At 40.0% G+C, this 20,445-nt stretch overlaps 1 protein-coding gene across 1 annotated transcript in view; it reads left to right on the top strand.

Annotated features, from left to right (window-relative positions):
• Nucleotides 1-348: 348 nt before the first annotated feature.
• slc16a2 (solute carrier family 16 member 2) overlaps nt 349-20,445 on the top strand; it is a 40,084-nt gene continuing 19,987 nt past the window's right edge. The window contains exon 1 of the mRNA XM_050042039.1: nt 349-1,376. Within this exon, the coding sequence (XP_049897996.1) occupies nt 959-1,376 (418 nt within the window). The 5' untranslated portion in view covers nt 349-958. The remainder of the gene's footprint in view (nt 1,377-20,445) is intronic.

Below are 20,445 nucleotides of genomic sequence, written 5' to 3'. Positions count from 1 at the left end.
TTTTAACAGCTACATAAAAAATAAGCAACCCATCTCCCTCTTCGATAAAATTATATTAATTTATGCGCAAAAATCAGGCATTTTTAACCTCAGATACGCTTGGACCGGATGTAACCGTCGACGGTTAACTAACTGTTATAGGATGTAGCGTTAGTTCGTTAGTTATCCGTCCAGTCAGAGGAGGAAGAAAGTAAGCTCGTGTCAGACCAACTGAAGCTGAAACACTCGGCTATTTCCCGAAAAAACCCGAAGTGCAAACTCGTCCCACAACTGTACCGTAACTGTACCGAAGCTCCGCCATTGGTTCCAACCGTCCAACCGCCGGGGAAGGGAGGCGGGGGCGAGCTGTTGAATGACGGCCGTAGCTCTGTTGACACTTTTAAGAGCCGAGACAGCCTCCGGGACCCACACAGGCCTACCTATTTTACATTTACACCGTGTAAAGATAGCAGATGAAAGAGGAGGAGCGCCCAGTCGTTTCTTTAATCACCGGGGGGGATGTTGCGGACAGCGCGCGGACTGCGTGACGGGACGACACGGTGTCGAGACTGAGCGGACGTTTTCACAGGTTGATGATCCTTCTTGGCACCGAGCGGGGGAAGCCAGCAAAAGTAAATATATGGTTTTAGTCTATAGGTTGTGTGTGGTGACACCGGCTCGCTGTTAAAGGAGAGAAAGGCGGTGCCTGCTAGTTCCTGGAAAAATACAGACCTCCGACCAGAATGACACATTTAACGTCTGCAGGTTTGGGTTTATTCGCTGAAGTTGACGCTCAGACTTGGGCTCCGAGCAGCGTGTAGGAGGCTCGTCTCTCAGCCAGGGACCGTCTGTCTCGCACATTTTGACAGATAGCCAATCAAATTTGTTATTCAAATCAGTGCTCTTATGTCAGTGACCTATATCTCATGCATGTGCGCCAAGAGCCCACAGTAACCTCTCCACCACCAAACCAGACAGCATGGGGATCAACGGGCTAGACAATCAGGCGCAGCCGTCCAGCGGAGTGTCCCAGACTGAGGATCCAGCTGCAGACTCTCAGACGGAGCAAAGAGATGCTTCCCAAGAAGCAGACAGAGGCAAGGATGATCAGGCGGCGGGCAGCGAGGGGAAAATAGTGCAGGAGGACAGCACCGTGCAGCTGTACAAGCCGCCCCCATCCCCAGCTTCTGAATCGGAGGTTGTTGTCCAGGTGGAGGAGCACGGCCACAGACCCGCATTCGTCCCACCCGAGGGAGGCTTCGGCTGGCTGGTGGTTTTTGCGGCAACCTGGTGCAATGGGTCGATCTTCGGCATTCAAAACTCTTTCGGCATCCTGCACATGATGCTGGTGAAGGAGCATGCAGTCCCAGACGACAAGACGGCGCAGTTCAAAGTGGGTGAGTACCAGACAGTCGGCTGAGGAGAGTCTGATGATGACGATGAAACAAAACAAGTGGTGCACTGAAGTACATTTGCATGCATGCTTTATTACAACAACTCATTTGGATATTACACCTGCAGTGGATATTTATTAGATGATGAGAACAACACCAGCTTAATAGCAGTGAACACAGTATAGGTTGCATGCCACACACATGCATCCATGCCTCTGAAGAGATGTGGGTCAGCTCAGAGTTCAAGTGGGTTTACCCTGCACTTTAAGTAGCACACTATAGTGTCATATTACACATGTGCCTGGCACTGCATTTGAAGTCTGTACATTGTTTTTGCCTCGAAAGAACCATCCATGCATTGCATTGCAAATGCAGCTTGCTCCTTGTTCAGGATGTTTTGGAAAGCACCATGCTGATGTTCAATCATTAACAGGCATTTAACTGATCCACTGTGATGTGGGTATTTTAACTCTATTGACTCACTGCTGCAAATCCATTTACCTCAGTCACAAACAACCCTTTGATAAAGTTTGTTCCCCTGAAGGCTGAAACTTATAGAAACACCACAAACATTTGAAGTACACTTGAAAAGTGGGACCAGATAAACTTTCGAACTTGTACATCCCCTAAATACACCCACAGAGTGTGATATGTGATCTATTGCTGCATTTTGAGTTTTGGTTTTCCCCTATTATGGCTATTAAAGACATGGGAGAGACTGAGGAGTATATGAAAAGCTAAAAGACCCCGTGATCATTTAATTTCAGGAATTTATATTCATTGTGTCACAATAAAGCTGCTGTTGAACACTTATTCTGGCATTCGTGACCGGAATAAGGCCAATGTTCACCCCTCTCTGTCTCCCTGTGTGCTTCAATTTTAACCAGTCAGTTGTGGATTATATCACAAGCTTTCCCTGGTGAATGTTTTGTCAGTATACTGGGTGGTGCAAACTTGATTATGATACAGCTGTATGCTGTAGCAGACAGAGATACATCCTATATAGGAATCACTGATGTACTTTTAAAGAATGACGCTGTTCAGTCTTGTTTTTAGGCAGGAAAAACAAAGATTTTCCTGCTTGTGTTTGTTACCATGGTGGAAATTTTGAGCTCTAAAGCTGGAGTTTAAACTCAGCATCCAGTTTATTGTCACTGAAGCATCTCTGGAGGTTAAGTCCCCTGATGGTGTTAGAGTCTTGGCCTCTGTAAGTGTAAGACTGTTAATCACATTAAAGAACACTGTCTAAATGAGTAATGACATGAGCTTTTTTTAGGAATCGACTCTCTGGACGGTGTGTTTAAGAATGTTTTTGAGGAAGGGAGCAGCATGTAACAGGAGTCGTATTTTTCTTAACTTCCTGTCAAGATCCACAATCACCAGCGAAGCTTAAGGTCAGGGTTGCGGAAGGGATTACAGCAATAAGACTGATCCCTGAGACAAGTTCAACCCTTTTTAATCGGCACGAAACAGTTAGCGAGGAAGAGAAGACATACATTGAAAAGACTCATTTGATTTGTTTACCTAAGCACAGGTTATTATCTTTTTAGGTATCTTGCACCTTGTCATTTCTAATTTATGTCAAAGAAGTTGGGGGGCAGTGTGACGAGGCATCGCATTACCTTCAGGATTTGCGTGATAGAGAGCCCGAGAACGTGTCGGGCCTGAAAACAGACACCGGGCCAGATGCATAACTTAAATCTTCAACAGAGGGCAAGGTATTTCAATATAACTCCCTTCGTACTTTTGTTTTTGGCCTGTGAAGGATTTCCAGCCGTTCTTTGGATTTGATTCTTGTTTTTTTCTCATATGTGAAAGGATTAAGCTAGCAGTCTGAGTACTGACCTTTTCCCCCTCAGCAACAGAAAAAAACAGAGAGGAACAGCTTAACAACAATAGTCACGGTTGTAAAGGCTCCTTTTGAACAACTCTCTAGTCTGAGGGGGAACAGTCTGTAAAAGTCCTCCTATTCACATGTGTGGGACATCTTGAAAAATACACGTTAAAGTACTTCACAAACTGCTGGACCGTAAGGAGAGAAGGCGACAAGAAAAGATTGGGATGTGATTAGGTCTTTTTACTGAGCTCTATTATACTGGGTGTTTATTAAGCCTCGAGGGGTAAACAAGAGATTATCAAAATAGCTCAGATGTATCAAGGTGGGGGATTAGAACAACTTTCTTTTCTGTCCAAAACAGTAATGAAGGAGTGGATTATGAGTTGCAGATGGTGTTGTTGTTCTCAGTGATTATTACAGCATGGCACAGTCGGAGGTTTCATTCCTGTTGTGAATGCATGTACAAAAATGCCAGTGTGTCAAGGTGCGTAACGGACACAACATTTTTTGAAATTAAAAACCAAAACCACGGTGGACATGATGTTCAGATTGCAGCACTGTTTCGGCAGCAGCAGAGTTTGCAAAATCTGGGAATGTGTGTGAAGGGGCGGAAGAAAGGGACTGAGCGAGCAAGTGATTAATTTTTTATCGATACTTGAAATGATTGCCATCTATGTGCCACTAGTGTGAAACTGATCAGTGGGACGATTGGGATGAGAAAGAAAAACGGAGGTTCATTCAAGCACATTGTGTCCTATGTGTGTCTAAATGTCGAGATGAAGAAATTACTTAACAGTATTAACCGTATTAGCAGTATTTAGAGAATTTCGTTGCCTTGTTCAAAGTCATATAGATGATACCGCAACACAAGCTCCATTAGTCATATTGCTCCATCAGTAAAAGAGAGTTTTTTTAATCACTTTAACTCCAGTCTTAAGTGGACGGACGATAAATCTTACTGACTGCAGCATTTGGCCGATATGAGAGTTTTCCATTAAATGCTGAAGACACTGATAATGTATACATGACACATAAGGAGCCTGGCTTTCAACAACGTAAGTGCGAAAATGGGTCGACATCACCTCCGTGCCACACCTGCACTAACACGCAGGATAAATTGTATACAGCGTCTCAGAATATTTTTACTGTGGCTGCAGTGATCTTTGAGCAACAGTGGTAACATACAAGCTCAACTAGTCAGAGATTGGCATGTGTGTGTTCAGATGTCAGGTTGTGTGTTTCATCATGCCGCTGTGTTCTTTGTGAAACTTTGTTCTGTGTTATTTGGCTTGGCAATCATGAGTCTTAGGGTAAAATCAATATCACTTTTAAACTTTTTGTATCTAAGCTGCAGATAAACAGTATTCAGCAGTTTATTACTGTTACTATTAGTGCTGGAATTGTAGATGTCAGGGTGGAGAAGCTGGTAAAACAGCATTTAGGATATTATTGGACACCAAAATTTAACTAAAATGCAGGTTTATAAAATGTGTACAGAATTAACAGTGTGTGCCCAAGGTGCACCAAAGGGCAAGCCAAAATCCCAAGGCACACTTGTATTTATATCTGTGTTATAATTGATTGATTTAAGTTTATTTGAACATATTAAAAAGAAAAAGAAAAAAGAAAAAAGGTAAAGAATACAACAACAAATGATAACAAGTTATCCATGTTCAAAAAGGAGTGGGAAGAATTCTAACTGTAGTAAAGGCAATTGTTTTCAATTTACTGATAANGAAACTTATCTAGTCCCACCCCTTCTCCTACACTAATGATTTACATATATATATATATATCATATCTATCCTACTTCCCCAATATTGCTACCACTGATAATAATATTAATCATCATAATAATAATAGCAATAAAAATAATCACCATAATGAAAACAACAAAACAACAACAAAATAATAATGATAATGATAATAATAACCATGATTGTACAATGTTCACCCTCTGTATACATACACCTGCATCAATGTGAAAGGACAATGCGAAGAGAAAGAAGAAGGAAAGGACTAACAATAACAAAACAATAACAAACATAACTGTCAGAAAGGAGCAGTTAATGATGTACGTAAATAAATAAATAGAAAAATAAATGACGAGTAAGAGCATCCTATGGACACCTGTAGTGACTGTCACACTCCCATTTCATCCCTGTATCCCATGAAAACATATTCTTTATATTTTATTTTAAACTGTTTTATGTTTGGACATTGTTTTAACTCCTCACCCATACCATTCCACAGTCTCACCCCACAGAATGAAATGCAAAATCGTTTTCTGTTTGTGCGGATTTTATTAATTTTAAAGTTATACTTCCCTCTTAATTGATAACCCCCCTCTCGATCCCCAAACAATTTTTGTATATTTTGTGGTAGAAGGATATTTTTTGCTTTATACATAATTTGTGCTGTTTGGAATTTCACTATATCTGTAAGTTTAAATAATTTTGACTGCAAGAAGAGTGAGTGAGTATGATCCAGATAACCGACATTATGAATGACCCGTATTGCCCTTTTTTGAAGAATAATCAGTGAATTGATTGAACTCATATAGTTATTGCCCCAAATCTCTACACAGTAATTGAAGTATGGTAAGACAATGGAACAGTATAGGATACGGAGTGATTTATGATCCAGAACCTGTTTTGCTTTGTTTAAAAGTGAAATGCTTCTTGATAACTTGGTCTGTATATGTTTGATGTGTGGTTTCCAACTGACTTTCTCATCTATTATAACCCCAAGGAATTTAATTTCATTAACCCTTTCTATCTGCACCCCATCTACCTGTATTTGTACCTGCATATTAATTCTGTAATTTCCAAATAACATCATTTTTGTTTTATTTAAGTTTAATGATAATTTATTTCTGTCAAACCATACTTTCAGTTTACTCATTTCTTTAGTGATTTCCTCCAGTAGCTTTTTTAAATCCTCCCCAGAACAGAAAATATTTGTGTCATCAGCGAACAACACCAACTTCAATACCTGTGACACTCTACAAATATCATTAATATACATAATAAAGAGTTTAGGGCCCAACACTGACCCCTGGGGGACACCACAAACAATGTCCAAACATTGTGAACAAACATCACCGAGCTTTACAAACTGTTTTCTCCTCTGTAGATAACTTTTAATCCAATCTGATACAATACCTCTGATGCCGAGTCTTTCCAGTTTTTTTATTAATATATCATGATTTATTGTGTCAAAGGCTTTCTTAATATCAATAAATAATCCAACAGCATATTTCTTTTGCTCAATAGCGTTTGTGATTTCCTCAATTGCTTCTATTATTGCTAGTGATGTTGACCTATTTGATCTGAAACCATATTGACTGTCGGAGAGTAAGTTATGCTTTACTATGAATGTATCCAGTCTGTTGTTGAAGAGTTTTTCTAATATTTTGGAAAATTGTGGTAATATGGAGATAGGTCTGTAATTGGTGAAGTGATGTTTGTTCCCAGTTTTGTACAGCGGAATGACTTTGGCAATTTTCATTTTATTTGGAAATGTACCATTATGAAATGATAAATTACAGATGTATGTTAACGGTTTTGAAATCCCCTCAGTGACCTTTTTCACTACTGTCATATCGATGTCATTATAATCAGTTGACTTTTTGCTTTTACAGTTTTTAACTATGTCCATTATTTCTTGCTCATCCACCGCTTTGAGAAACATTGAGTTGGGATTTCTCTCTATCAAAATATCCATATTTTTTTCAACTGCCCCTGGATCAGAGATTTTTTCTGCAAGGTTAGGCCCTACATTTACAAAAAATGTATTAAAATTATCAGCCACATCACTCCTATTATAAGTAACATTATCCTTGTCAATAAAATACTCCGGATAGTCTATTTTTTTAGAACTATTTCTTATAATATTGTTTAATATTCCCCATATTCCTTTGATATTATTTTTGTTATCATTTAATATTCTACAATAATAATCTTTCTTGCTTTTCCTTATAATATGAGTTAGCTTATTTTTATATATTTTATATTTAATTTCAGCCTCTTTAGTTCTCAATCTTATAAATTCTCTGTAAAGTGTATTTTTCTTTTTGCAGGCATTTTGCAGTCCCTTTGTGATCCATGGACAGTTGCTATATTTCAGTTTTCTTTTATATTCTTTAATTGGGCAGTTTTTATCATATAATTGCTTAAATACACTCAAAAATCTTTCATATGCATTATCCACATTATTTTCTTGATATACTACTTCCCAATTCTGTGCTAGTAATTCGTTCTTGAATGTGTTCATTGTTTCTTCTGACCTCAGTCTCCTATATTCTATTTGCTTATCTGTTTTTTTGCTCCTGTAATTATAATCATAAATGATGAAAACTGATAAATGATCACTGATGTCATTAATTAGTATACCACTTATTGTTTTGTCTTCAATATCATTGGTGTAGATATTATCAATTAGGGTGGCACAGTTTGGTGTAATTCTGGTGGGTCTGGTGATTTTTGGAAAAAGACTTAAACTGTATATTGCATTGATAAATTCCTCTGTTGCTTTATGTTTATTTGGATTTAATATGTCGATGTTGAAATCGCCACATATGTAAACTACTTTATTACTTTTATTGGAAAACATACATTCCATCCATTCTCTAAAAGTATCAATGTTTGTACCTGGTGCCCTGTATATACAGCTAACAATAATATTCTTATTCTTTTCACTACATATTTCAATGGTTATACATTCTAGTAGGTTGTCAACCACAGCTGTCATACATTCTACCACTTTGAAGTTCAAGTTTTTATCCACATATATGGCAACTCCTCCCCCACCTTTGTTTTTCCTATTTATATTCCTCAATTCATAACCCTCCAGTTCAAAGTCCATGCCTCTCTCAGTATTGATCCAGGTTTCCGATATTGCAATTATGCTAAATGTCTGTGAAAATGTCTGTAAATATTCCTTAATGTTACTGAAGTTGGCATAGAGGCTTCTGCTATTGAAATGGATAATTGATAGTCTGTCTTTTGATTTAACATTACGGTTGTATTGTTCCTGACTGTAGTAAAGGCAATTGTTGTCAGTGTTACAGAAAAAATTATTATCTGGGTCTATATTCTGTTCCACATCCTGAGAATTGTGTTCGGTGAATTCAAAAGTTCTCAGTTCCAGATGATCATGATCATTTATCCTCTCAGTTAAATGTTTAATATTGTTTCCAGATGGAGATGAGTGAGTTCTGTCTGTCATGGTTGTGTGTGGATGGTACCTTAGCTCGGTTCATGCTGATGACGATAGGGCCTATTGAAGTTTATCCAGCTCCTCCATGTTTCTGATGACAAGTACTTTGGCCTGCTCGGGTGAACCATTCAGCTTAATGAATACTTTACAGTTGTTTGTCCATGTACTTTGGATTTTCCCCTGTTTCTTCAGGTATCGTGCTTTCCTGGCTATGTCTGCGTTGTGTTTTGTGAGATGTTCGTTGATAAACACGTTCGTTCCTCTGAGATTTCTGCCTTGCTTCAGGAGTGCGATCTTATGTTTCCTACTTACAAACCTCATTATGATGGCAGGTATGTCGCTGGGTTTCCTTTTGGGCAGAGGGTGGCATGCCTCAATGTTGTCGCAGTTTAACACGATCCCCTTATCCTGCAAGAAGGCAGCCACTTGTTGCTCCGTGGTGCGGACGTCCAGGTCGGTGGGTTCCCCCCTGTTTTCCACGGACACTGCGCGAGCATATGATCCAGGTTTAACATGGAGCCCGGTGATGATCACGTCGTTCATCCTCGTATATTGCTCGAGATCTGTCACTCTCCTTTCCAGGTGAGCGATTTGTTTATCCTTCTCAGCGTTTTCGGTGCGCAGAGCTTTCACCTCCATCACGAGATCCATGATGCTTTTCTGCTGCAGCCTCACAGCAGAAACTTCTTCAGATAAAAAGTCAAGAGACTTTTTTATCTCGTCAGCTTCCCCAGCCGACAGTGCTTTCTTCGGCGGCATGTGTGTTATCACTCTTATCACGACATAAGACAATAAAAATAAGACAGGTACCTTTCATGATACTCACTACTGGCATTTTTTTTCTCTTCTCTCAGTGATAGGTCGTCTTCACTGGTGCTTTGTTGTAATTTGCTCCGTACAATAAAGCGATCCATTGTCTCACTCACAGCTTTCTACTTTTAAATGTCATCATCCCTCACACTGGGTGCCAATCAGGGCTTTTGATGCATCACACACTTTTAATTCCCACATGCAAATGGTAACAAATTGGTTCCCTGTGAAGGTTTTTAAATTAAATTAAATTACATTTTTTTATCTAGGGTTTGCCTCTTTATTAAGAAATGGGTGTGCACAACATACTGATACAGTCAATTAGAAATTCATCCATAACTTTTTCTATAGGCTCAGTTGAATATTGCCATAATAATGTGTAGGTATCACAAAATCCTTGGGATCATGGCACATCATTTGAGAACCACTGCTTTAAACAACAGTGTCCAATTCTAGCTATTCAATGGTGGGGTCCCCTCAGCCCTCAATTAGATAAGATGACGTTGCAGATTTCAACACTGTATTTTTTAGTTTCTTAGAGTGGAAACAGACAGATTTTCAACCGTTTCTGTGGCAGTAATTCTGATAAATATAGGGACTCTCTCCCCCTAGTATTCAAATGTACTCAAAATGTCCCCCCCATACACTGTCTGCCAGTTCTGCTACTGGAGATACTAGCTGCAAAGAACTTACTTTGATACTCTTTGGTGATTAGGAATAGCTACCGAAAGCTACAGAGGAAAACAAAAGCGCCACCCTCTTCCTGTTTTGGTTGCACAAGCGTTAACACGCTTCTTTTGTGCCGTAAATTGAGCCTTTATTTTCTCAGGAGATCGTACCTGGTGGCAGACAGAATTGCATAGTAAAAGATGGTGTCATCATTCTATAGACATTACATTGTGCTAGTGGTGGTATTATATCGATATCGCGATATGAGACTAGATATTGCCTTAGGTTAACTTTCTGAACTTACCGGACTGTTCTAGCTGTTCTGTCATTTGCCTCTAGACACTTAGTCCTAATACATTTACATAACTGATGACTATCAAAAGTCTCACTGTGTAAATATTTTGTCAAAGCACCAAAAGTTAACGCCACAATATTGTCACAGTATTGATATTGAGGTATCCCATATCACACAGCAGTCAATTGTGCAATCAACATTTATGATAAGTTAAAGCAAGACATCTGTTTCCACTTTAAAAGGCAAACCTTAGCTCAGTAAAGACAATTTAACTGTCAGGATTCAAACAGGTGTCTGTTTTGTCTCAAGCAGACTTCTGCGATCATTAGCATACCACTGTGGTCTTTGTAGCTTCACTGCCCCCGATTTCACCAGCATCTCCAGGGCAGCTGGAAATCCCAGGTTGGCAGATCAGAGAGTACTGTGGCATTTTTGGCATTCCACAGGGCAGGGGGAATGGGTTCAGGTAGGATCAGAGTCTCCTAAAGCTCCATATAAACAGGTACAGATGATCAGAAACAGACGTGGGCTGTTCTTTGTTAAATGTGGGTTCGGTTTAACATCCAGAAATGAGTGGATTTATGTATGGACAGTTTTCCTGCAGGTGCAAATGTTAATAGTTGCTAAAAAAGAACCAATAAAAAGAGCAGATAGGTGATAAATAGCATCATCCAAAGCAAGTGTTTGTGATAAGTATGGTCCCAGCATAAGCTCCTTGAATCACGCTAGTATCAGATAGAGGCTGCCAGTTGTAATATAGCATTGGAGTAGCACAACAGATTGTGTACAAGGAGCGAAGGCTGGGAGCCGAGTTGTGCTGCTACACTCACATGTGACACAATGTACTCTCTGCAGAACAGGTCCAGTATATATCCATAACTGCCGCTCTATTGGGAGCCTGGAGCACGATACGACTAGTAAACATCTGAAAGAGTTTCTCAGGGTTAGTGAGTGGTACCAAGTAAACAACTCATGGAGCATCCAGAAGTTTCCTGCTGTCAGAACACATTTATGGGCTCTGGCTGACTTGTTTGAAGGCACTCCTCCTATGTCGTTTCCAGCTGGTCCTCCAAAATGACTTACACTCGCAATCCTCCGCAAACTATGCAGTCTGACCTGATGTACTGTGCTTCCTAGCAATCCTACCATACAACAATACACCATGGTATTTTTATCTCTATGGTATGATCTTTGGTTAGTGTGCAATCTTACTGTAAGTCCTTTACACACCAGGGGTGGCACGAAAATGCAAACTAGTTGCCTGGAAATATTTACCCCCTCGGTAAAGGTACGTAGTGTATGTCAAGGGTTTTTATTGTGGAAGGCAAAGTGTGTAAGAAGTGGTTTTGGTATGTGCTGTCTTTTTTTTTTTTTTTGATAAAATGAGTAACAAAATTTGCCGTCTTGATTCAGACCATGGAGCTGCCGTTGTTGTTTTAAAATCCTCATAAGTGTGGATGAAACGTGATTGGTTGATGTGTTTTTTGCGGCATGAAAGCTCAGGAAAATTGATCTTATTTTTTTTTAAAAATGACCTTGCATGTGTGAAAGTGCTCATGACAAAAACCACAGTTCAATTGACGTGTAATTTAATTTCACAAAAAAAGCTTGTTGTGTAAAGGCCTATGATTATAGAATATTTTTGGTAGATCCAATACCACCAAGTAGTGCTGTGCAGCATAGGCAAATCATCAAATCACATTTTTGTCCTAAATTCCAAGATATTGTATCATTGTATCTTTTAGTATCTGTGTTTTCCAGTTGAAATGACCTTGTACGTCATATAACATGATAGCGCTCTGTCCTAGCATATGATAAAGGCATTAAATGTGTCCTTGAGGGAAGGGGCTCTTACCTCAGCCTTTCCGTTAATGTTACAAAAATATGTTTGAGTGCCCAAGACAATTTCAAACACAAGATGTTGCATTGTTCAGTTGATGTAATATTTCCCCCCTAATTCCCGGGAAAATAGCTGCTGGAAAGCAATTGGACAGTGATGTACTTTTGATTATTTTGGCACGTTGCCTTTGAGGTGAAACAAGGACTGTTTTTTTGTACACTGAGGGGTTGGTTCAGGTAAATCCCCTTTAAAAAAAGTGTCTTACTGCAGTGGCATCTATCTGAACATAATATTTGATGTTATTTGCCCAGGTTTGAAGATATGCTGTGTCACAGATTTCTACAACCATGTGGATCACATTTTGTTCAACTTTTTAAAAAGTCAGCAGCAACACATCTTTCCAGGAGCAATGTCTTTGTGTCTCAGGATAATCCACGGAGCATGCTGTGAACCGTCTTCCTTCTCTTTACTCTCTGTCCGCTAAAACTGTTACACTAAGGGACTATAATTCCTGATCTGGTCATTTTATAGGAATGCTAACACTCTAAAATTAAAGCTGACCTAATTTCAATTTCATATATTGTCCTGTAGTATGGTGCCACTGTCCAAGTACTTTGTTAATACACTGCAGCAGCTAGTAAACAAGTCCGTCAGTCTTTGTGAATTTATAGCTCCATATTGTAGCTGCGGTGTTGAGGTAATTGTGCCATCACAGCTATGTAAATACAAGTGTGTTTGAATGTCAGTGTTATTTTGAAAGGTGTTGGAGGACCCGAATGATATGAATGATTCATTGTTTGTAGAAAAGGTGGTTTGTTTGGCATGCACAATGTTTATGTAGATATTGAACTAATCTTGGACCAGTTTCAGCTTTGTACTTTCACGAGACATAGATACATCAAAGGAGACACATTCAATATTCAGAACAGTTGTTGTTTATCATACAGTGTGTCTCCTCTTCTTGATATCAACGATAAAAAGAAAACAATCGCTGGTACCTCGTAGAATACCTCTTAGTAAGATGCATGTTTTTCTCTACAAAGACAAGCATATCTGCCCAGTTGCAGCGTAGTCTATTTGTCTTCTCATCCAAGATGTGAGTTGCAGAGCTGAACAGCTGCTCACTGAAGCAAATGTGAAAACAAACCATGTGTATGCACAGCACTCATTGCCCTCTCACATCAAGCCAGAGTCAGGTCCAACCAGTGGCTTCTTTTCTGAATCAGCAGCTGGGTACGCCAGCCACTCTTGACTGAGTCCAACAGCAAATAAAGAACAAAATTCATGCGACACAACATGGGCCACTACCATCGCTGAATGTCATCTTATTTGCCGATAGGCAGTCAGCAAGGCCCAAATCAGCTGATACTGATGACTGGCTGATGAATCGGTGCATCCCTAAAGGTACAAAGTATATTTTGGTTCGGTCTAATTAAAGCAGCAACCTCTGGGGCTAAAAATTGAAGCCAACACTGAAGTGCCAAAAACTGCAGTTACTCAAATCTGTGCTTGAGGCTGGATCCAGAAGCGAGTCCATCTCATTGACCCCCATGTTAAAATGCCCTTGCAACAGAAATAAACATGTAAAAAATAAAGTTTTGGCCTCGATAGCTAAATTCCCCCTTCGTGACAGCTGTACAGGGGTGAATATTTATGTTATATATATTCGGGTTATATTTATGTAACCCACTCATTTAAATGCTTTTAAGGCTTAAAGCTATGCATAATTAAGGGCGGGCCACTTTGAGCAACAGGCTGCCTGCCGATAGTGTCCTCAGCTTCTGAATCAAATCCACCCTTCGTTCCTACACAGCACCCGCCTTTCAGCCGAGTATGGTCACTTCTGGCTCCAAAAAACCAAGATGGTGACAGCCAAAATGCCAAACCCAAGGTTTCAAAAAGGGAGTCCACAAACCAATGGGTGACATCACGGTAGCTATAGGGTTCTCACAGTCATGGAAACACTGGAAAAGTTGGGGAATTTCACAATCACACTTGGAATTAGGTTTTGTGCAATGAAATTGTTACAGTAATCTGCCGTAGATAACCTTCTGTGTAATGTAACATAATGGCAAATTTACTTAATGAAGCTGTTGACATAACGTGGCTCTAAAAAGCATCAATGTGTGATGTTTAGTTCACCATCACATACTTATCTCCATTTTCTCCCTGTATTCCATCTCTCCCTCCATGTATATCAGCTAACTGAAATTATGTTTAAACAGTTTGAATCTGATATGTTTCAAAAACACCAGGCAATTAGGGCAAGTAAAAAAATGATGATGGGTCCTTGAAAAGTCATAGAAGAGTTTGGAAATGTTGTCCACAAAGATGTGTGGGAACCCTATTTACAGTCTGTGGTCTTGTTCTGTCATGATGTACATTAAAAAAGAGCACAGAGTTCTCAAAACAAAGAACACGGATATCCTCTATGCATGCCAAATACAAGCTGTACTCTTGGCTAAATCTCTTGGTACACTGAATGTCTCCAATAGCGTTTCCCTGCCATAAGAAGTTTGTTCCTCTGATGCACAGATGGGTCCTATAGAGACTCTCTAACGCTGTCAGATTGCATCCGTCACGTAAAGAGAGGAAAGCTTGTTAAGCCTCTTGGCCACACACACACAAACACACACACCTTTTCATGTTCCTTCAGTGTCCCTCACTGTGTCCTTTTTCTTTTGTTTGGAAGTGTTCGGGGCTAATCGTCTCTAATGAGTACACTCCACTCGGTCTATTCACAGACCTTTTGCTTGTGCCAGGGCAAAGGGAAATGAGGGTTCGGAGGTGGGCTTGGCTGGAAAACAGAGGAGGGAGAGTGGAGGAATGAGACATGTTTCTCTTGCTCTGTTAGCCTCTAACAGACCTTGTTCGATGTAGACAACGAGCTTTGTTTGTTTTTTTTGCACAGTAACATGGAGTGCACTTTCAAACAGAGCCTGCGATAATTTTCTCCACAGTGGTTCAGTCAAGAAAGCCTCAGATGCTGGCTCGAGTGAAGTAATTGCGTAATTTGACATAACATGACAACAGGCGCCAATTGATGGTTCTGCTGGTACTACTGGTACTTGTACGTTGCTGCTTCCAGTTAAACAATTTTCTTCTTCTGAAGCTGGGTAAATGATTGAGGATGTGGACAGTGAAAGGAGTAGGTTGTGGAGGATTAACCCTTTAGACTAGTGCAGTGGGCTTCAACAATATGCTGTCTGTTCTCTGGGCTTTCCACATTATACTGTCTCTCTGCGATCTCGTCTCCCTGAAATAATATATCAAATGGGGATGGATAAAAAGGAGGAGATAGGCAAACTGTCAGTCTTAGTTTATCGTGGTAATACTTGGTTGTTGTTATGTCGTCTCCATCCTTGATACTAATGCGGAATTTATATACTAATGCGGAATATACTTTCATTTTTTATGCATTTAAATGTAACTACACGTTGCAGCGACGCAGACCTCCTGTTTATTTCTGTACGTTGAAACCATTTCTCTCAGTGGAAACAAACTTTATTTACTTTAATTTCACAGACAAGAAACGATAGATTGTGAAGACAATAAAGCCTCCACAAAACAGTCTTGTGTGTGATTTACCCTGGCCTCATATGAGCAGAGGAAATAACCGATCGGCTAATTTATACAATGTTAAATGCCATAGGCTTGTGCTAATAACGTTAGCATGTTTTATTTGTTTGGCAAATGTGTTTAGTATAAGACAGTTGTCTTGTTGGTGGACCCTGTGAGTTGTAATGGAGCCAAATTATGTACCGTTACCTTTGTTAAATGTTGCTGTCGTCCCTGGTTTCATGAGTAGACAAAAGTCCGCTAGCTGCTAGGCTAATTTATACAATGTAAAATGCCCTAGGTTTGTGCTAAAAACATTAGCATGTTGTATTTGTGGGGAAAACGTGTCCAGCAAAAGACAAGTGCTTTGTCTGTGAATGCTGCAAGTTACAGTGAAGCTGATTTGTGTACTTGTGTTTGAAATTGTCTCTATTAAATCATGTTTAATGTGTGTTTTAGGTGTGTTTTGAATCAATCAAACTTTACAGTTTTTCAAAGAAACCTTTCCGCTGACTAGTGTTTTGGAGGTGTAACTGTTGTGCAGCTGTAATTTTCAAACATGGGAATAATCCCTGTCTTTGCATTTTATTTTGATCACAGTCTGTTTTTATAAAAGTGCTTATGACATCTCAAATGTGGCTTTGACTTGCAACTGAAAACACGTAGCACATTTAGTAGAAAATACCAAGATATATATCGTGTATCACCATTCAGCCTGAAAATACTGAGATATGAATTTTTATCCATATTACCCAGCCCTAGTATGTAGCAGCATATGGGAAAAGCATATGACAAAAAAAATGTACAGATGGAAAAAGTAGTTATCCAGGACCAGACTGGCCAACCTTATCAACTATAAAACATTTTTACGAGGCCTTCTGAAGACAACCTGCTAAATGAGCGTGCAAGACACAAGCGGAAATAGCAAACATATAGGAACACAAGTCCAGATGGGAAACAACACAGTGGGTGGTTGAGAAAGATTTAATATGCTGTGGTCTGAAGTGACAGCAGCATCCATAAGAAGGAATATGAAAAACTGAAGAAAAGCCGGTGAAGGCAAAAGTGATCCCAATGGTAGAGGCATGCAAAACTGTGGACATAAATTTCTGAGATTCCAGGCGCTGGAGGCGATGCAAACTAGACCCAATTCTGTCAAGAGTTTCGGGCTGAGCATATTTTTTGGGTGATTAACTTTTAGAGCAAAGTACATATGCCATTAAATTTCCAGGCTGTATGTTTTATTCTTGACTGTATGCTTTGTGGTTTGGCATACACAGTGGAGGCTGCACGATGTTCTCGTGGACCACGTCCACCGCTATAGTGTGGGGAGATATTTAATGACTACCATGGTCTTTCCCTTAGAGCCAGCATTAAACCACACGTAAAGGGGTAGTTCGGGATTTTTGAAATGGAGCTGTATGAGGTACTTATATATAGACAGTGTATTACCTTCAGTAGATGATAGTCAGCGGGTATCAAAATTTAAAATTTATTTTTAGCCACCTTAAAAGAGGCCCACCTAAAAATATTAATATATGTCTAAGTGGACGCTACATTGAGGATTTTTTCACTGCTATACCTCGCTGTCAGACAACCCATTTCTTTGGCACTGCATTATCTCAACTGTAAAACTTACATATTACTGCGCCGCCACTGCCATGCGCTGTATTCCCTGTATGCAGATGTCCTATCATCTACACAGTACAGTACCCTAACTGCAGAAATTATTGGCCAAAGTCAGCACTCTTTTCAATACTTTATAGTTTGCTGTATGCAAAAATCCATAGAGAGCAGTTTAACATTTTGCACCGTGGGGCCTTAAACCTTGTTATTTCCGTTCTGGAAAGCCATATGTTCTACCCCTCAGGCAAATGTGGAGCAGAAGCTACATGGAACAAATGTGTAGTACATCATAACGTACATTTTTGCTCAACATTGTTTCATGATGGTCAGTTGTGTCCGTTATAAGGCCTCAAACAATGAATCAAATGACTGTGTAATGTGAAAAGGGTCGCCTGTAATGAACTAACAGAGAATTATAACCCAACCCTGCAGTTCCCCTCAGCCCTATGGAACGTTGAGCATCTGTCAGTGCATTCTTTTGTCTTTACGACCCCTGTGTCTGTACTGATTTGATTCACTATCACCGCTTCATCAGGGTCATATTCAGTCACAGCAGGCTGCTTTTTTTAAGTGAGAAACCCAGCACCAAATGGTCGACAGGGAAAGTTGGTGACGAGCAGGTGAACGAAGTGAAGCATTTACTAGCGAAGGAGCCAGATAGTTCCCTCAGATGGAGAAGAAAACAGACTGCCTCAGAGAGGGTTGGGGTAACACTAGCAGGTCAATCTGACAAGCACTAAGGCTGCATTCACAACAAATCAGGCATTGTGGCGAAAACGCCAGTACTCCCAATTATTTGAACGTGGGAAGTGGGGTTAGGCTGCGGTGGTGGAGCGGTAGGGGATGTAAAAAAAAAAAGAGAAGTTGAAACAGAGTCAACTTTTTGAGAAACACAACACGATGTCATGCTTCCTTGGCCAATCATAAAACAAGTAATACTTCCTGTTGTTAAATATTAAGGTGAATCACAGAAATAAAGTATGTATTAACAGCTCGTGTGTGCTGTCCAACAAAGGAGAGCACTGGCTTTGTATGTGTGTGCATGCAGGTGTGTCTTTGTGGCTGTAAAGTTGAAGGCTGCAGATGTATACACTGAAACCGTATACCAAGGTATGAAAATGAACAGCAATTATACGGTTTACATTTGCTTGTCTACAGTATTCAAAAAATATGTAACCAAAAGGAGAATCTCAGCTGCACATTCACATTTTCCTCCTCAACTGCACTTACAAATTTTTGCACAAACTTCCATGGTTAACATACCATGAAAATCCCATATTGCAACCATAATAGAGATACTACAGAGGCTAGTGATAATCAAAGTGAATTCTACAGATCCTTTAAGCCAACATAAACAGACTTATCAAAGACAAATACTTAGTCGCTGAGATCGGGAGATGGGCCGTCTATAGTCGGTCTCCACCCTCCATGCCCCCCACCAACGGGCCATTAAAGTGACAGTCCCACACGGTCGCACAATCCTGCGGCTGATAGCTGCAGTGCCTGATTTGGTGTGAAAGCAGCCAAAGTTTTAAGCACACTGAGAGTGGTTGTTAGCTTTCTAGATCAGTGGTGCAATATGGGGCAAGTGTAATTCTAAGGTGCTCACAGGAAGCCAAACTCTTTGGCTTATTAAGTAAAGTCGGTTAATCTGATCCTGTGCAGCTTTGCCATTGATTTCCGTCTCTGTTGTATATTCTACCATCAGGCCTACTTTACTCTTGCACCCACTGATATGCAGTTCTGTATTGTCTACAAATATCCGCATAAATTCAGCTTTTGTCTTATGCTTCACACATTATTTAACTTTTAAGACAAGGGCATGGATCCCTTTAAAGGTGTGTGAGGGAAATGGTGACTAAGAACCTTCTTTGATAAGGGAATACTTAAGTAGCTAAGGGCAAACATTAAGAGATCAAAGAGTTTTCCCTTTCAATATCCTAAGGAAATCCTTATGTGAATTTATGCAGCACATTTTTTTCTCAGGCATACTTAGATGGAAATTGAAGGGCAACCTTAGCATAAGTGGTTTTATGCAACCAGGCACTGCTGTATGTCTTGAGATATGATATGAAAAGCTTTTGCCAAGAGCAATTAAGTGCTTTTTGTCAGTGTTTCGCCTCAAGGTGAAACATTAAACATTTTGTCGGTGAAGTTACAAAATGGTGGGAGTTCATGAAGTACATGTTAAATAGGAGAATTCCCCCTCTCTTGTTCCTTTTGGATAAATAAACTGTAGGAAGGCTCGGGTGCAGTCCCACCCTCAAACTATACAAAATCTGACTTTGTAGTGTACACTGTGTACCAGCAGATTTATCTTACAGAATGTTTGGATCAAGCCTCACAAGACTGTGTTTGTACAGTGCTAGAGCTCATGTTTCACACTGAACTTGAGCGTGTGTGTGTGTGTGTGTGTGTGTGCGTGTACGTGTGTGTAGGTAGGTAAAATCAGTCCATCCACCTGTTTATCGGCCTCTCTGGTCTCATTCCCATTGAGCTGTTGGATCAGTGTGACCTACAGCCCAGACACCACGGTAGACATTAAAGCTACCTTTGCTCCCCGGGAGACTGGGCCCAGACACTTGTTTGTTTGCACTCCAGGGTACGCAGTGTCTCTGTCGGATCATTCTGGCTCGTTATGTTTTAACACTGGATTGATATTACACCACAGGCCAGATCGGTCCACTTTGATCCACTTTTTGATCTGCTTAATCACCATGAGAAATCTTATGGAGCGTGTCTGATGTACACGATGCAAGCGAAGACACAATAAGGAGAAGAGTTACATAAATTTATAATAATAGCAAATCACATCAGATGGCGGAGGGTCGTGGAGAGAGAAACATTTCAAAGAAAACCCAGTGCGCACAAAGGGTTTTTAGTTTTTTAAAGCTTTTGCAAACATGACATTTACATGACTTTAATGTATTCATGTTGTCTGAGTCATGAAATGCCTACAAGACAATGAAAGAACAAGATTCAACAAGTTTGCATCTGACTGTGGCCTCCATTGAGATCACAGCTGGTACATTGTTCATACAGTAACCAAATGTAAACAAAGGACATATTATAATTGATTTTCTGTTTTCTCGTCTTTCTCCTATAAGAGCTTTTTTTCTATCCTCGTGTTGAGTGATGTACACCTCAGTTGTTTGACAATGTAACAGTAGCTCCGAGGGAAATTCTCCAGCTGTGTATGACGTGGGAACTGCAGTAA

This window comes from Epinephelus moara, chromosome 4 (assembly GCF_006386435.1).
Source record: "Epinephelus moara isolate mb chromosome 4, YSFRI_EMoa_1.0, whole genome shotgun sequence".
NCBI classification, from domain to species: domain Eukaryota; kingdom Metazoa; phylum Chordata; class Actinopteri; order Perciformes; family Serranidae; genus Epinephelus; species Epinephelus moara.
This window is presented reverse-complemented; position numbering and strand designations above follow the sequence as displayed.